Source organism: Sinocyclocheilus grahami, unplaced genomic scaffold, assembly GCF_001515645.1.
Source record: "Sinocyclocheilus grahami isolate Dianchi unplaced genomic scaffold, SAMN03320097.WGS_v1.1 scaffold6361.1, whole genome shotgun sequence".
In the NCBI taxonomy this organism is placed as follows: Eukaryota; Metazoa; Chordata; class Actinopteri; order Cypriniformes; family Cyprinidae; genus Sinocyclocheilus; species Sinocyclocheilus grahami.
In genome coordinates, this window is record NW_015510802.1 from 7,860 (window position 1) to 9,472 (window position 1,613).

The window sequence follows — 1,613 nt, forward strand, 5'->3', positions numbered from 1 at the left end:
GGTTTCTCTCCAGTGTGAATCCTCTCATGCAGTTTTAAACACTGCGCTGTAGTAAAAGTCTTTTCACACTCAAAGCACATGTACTCTCTCACACCAGTATGTATTTTCTGATGCTCTTTCAAATGTTGTAGACGTGAAAAATTATTTCCACACAAATAACATGAATGTGGCTTCTCCTTTGTATGAACTCTCAGGTGCTGCTTTAGGTGTGAAGGTCTCAAAAACACTTTGTCACATTGATCACATGCATACAGGTTCTCTCTAGTGTGAACATTTATGTGTGCATTAAGATGTGCTAATTGTGCGAAACTCTTCCCGCACTGATTACAAGTAAACGGTTTCTCTCCAGTATGAACTCTCATATGTACTGTAAGTAGTCCTTTTAGTGCGAAACTCTTCCCGCACTGATCACAAGTGAACAGTTTCTCTCCAGTGTGGATGTTCATGTGTATCTTAAGGTTTGATGATAGTGAGAAACTCTTCCCGCACTGATCACAAGTGAACGGTTTCTCTCCAGTGTGGATCTTCATGTGCTCCTTAAGGCTTGATGATCGTGAGAAACTCTTCCCGCACTGATCACAAGTGTATGGTTTCTCTCCCACAAGTGAATGGTTTCTCTCCAGTATGAACTTTTATGTGACACTCAAGACTTGTATTGTGTGATAAACTCTTTCCACACTGAGTGCAGGTGAAATATTTCTTGGCTCTCCTTTTCTTTAAATCTTTCTGTTTGATTTGAGAGGAACTCAAAGGTTTTTTTCCAGTTTTAATATGATTTTTCTCCTTAACTTCACTCAGTTCTTCATTCAGTTCTTCACTCAGTTCATTTTCTTCAATCAACACTGCAAATAAAAGTAAAAATGGTTCAGTTTAGTAACTCGTAAAAAGCAGAGCGATGTGGACATATAAGTGAACCCTGATGTAACAGTGGAAATTAGACAATTGCCACCAACCTGTTTCTTCTTCAGTATATTTGGTATATTTCATTCTGCAGGGTTCTGGATCTGTCATCTTCTCTCTGTCCTCTTCAGTAAACTCAGTCTTTGCAGATTTCAGCTCTTCCTGATGATTAGATGCTCGTCTTCACTTGTGAACTGATGGAGATATTCCAGCATTTATTGCTGAACTGATGAATGTGTGATTGTTGTGGGAGGAGCTTCACTGAACATGAATTTCTGTGTGGAAGAAGCAGATTTCCTCTGTAAAAAAACAATGTACAAATTTAAACATTTATGTAAGTGAAGCAGATGTCCTCCAAAACGTTATATTTGAAGAGACCAGAGCCTTACAAATATAAAGTGTTGGCTCTTTGTAGATAATTTTATTACTGTATTAAAAGTAATAGCATCAACACAAAGAGCACATCAATTTAAAACGCGCATTCAGTAACACTGCAATCAAACATGTGCTAATTCACACAATCTATGCAATTCTGTTTTCCGCATTTCCATTGTTAATATTACTATCCATATTTTATTTTTTATTCTTCCCCAGTATTAACATATAAGAATAGATCTGGTCTAGAAATATAGAAAATAATACAATGTAAATTCTTCCAAATACAAATAACAGTAAGAATGAAAAATTAAAGCATAAACACAGACATTTGATGA

The 1,613-nt window shown here is 36.4% G+C and overlaps 1 protein-coding gene and 1 long non-coding RNA gene across 2 annotated transcripts; both read right to left on the reverse strand.

Annotated features, from left to right (window-relative positions):
- Positions 1–5: 5 nt before the first annotated feature.
- Positions 6–593, reverse strand: LOC107577556 (gastrula zinc finger protein XlCGF49.1-like; the record flags this gene model as incomplete). Its single annotated transcript, XM_016263621.1, has 1 exon — positions 6–593. A coding segment is annotated over exon 1 (525 nt), but the record flags the coding sequence as incomplete, so codon positions are not given.
- A 160-nt stretch (positions 594–753) lies between these two features.
- Positions 754–1,030, reverse strand: LOC107577559 (uncharacterized). The gene is made up of 2 exons (XR_001608220.1): positions 954–1,030; positions 754–842 (listed from the first exon to the last, which is right to left on the reverse strand). It is a non-coding gene; the product is annotated as an uncharacterized lncRNA (long non-coding RNA).
- Between the last annotated feature and the right edge of the window lie 583 nt (positions 1,031–1,613).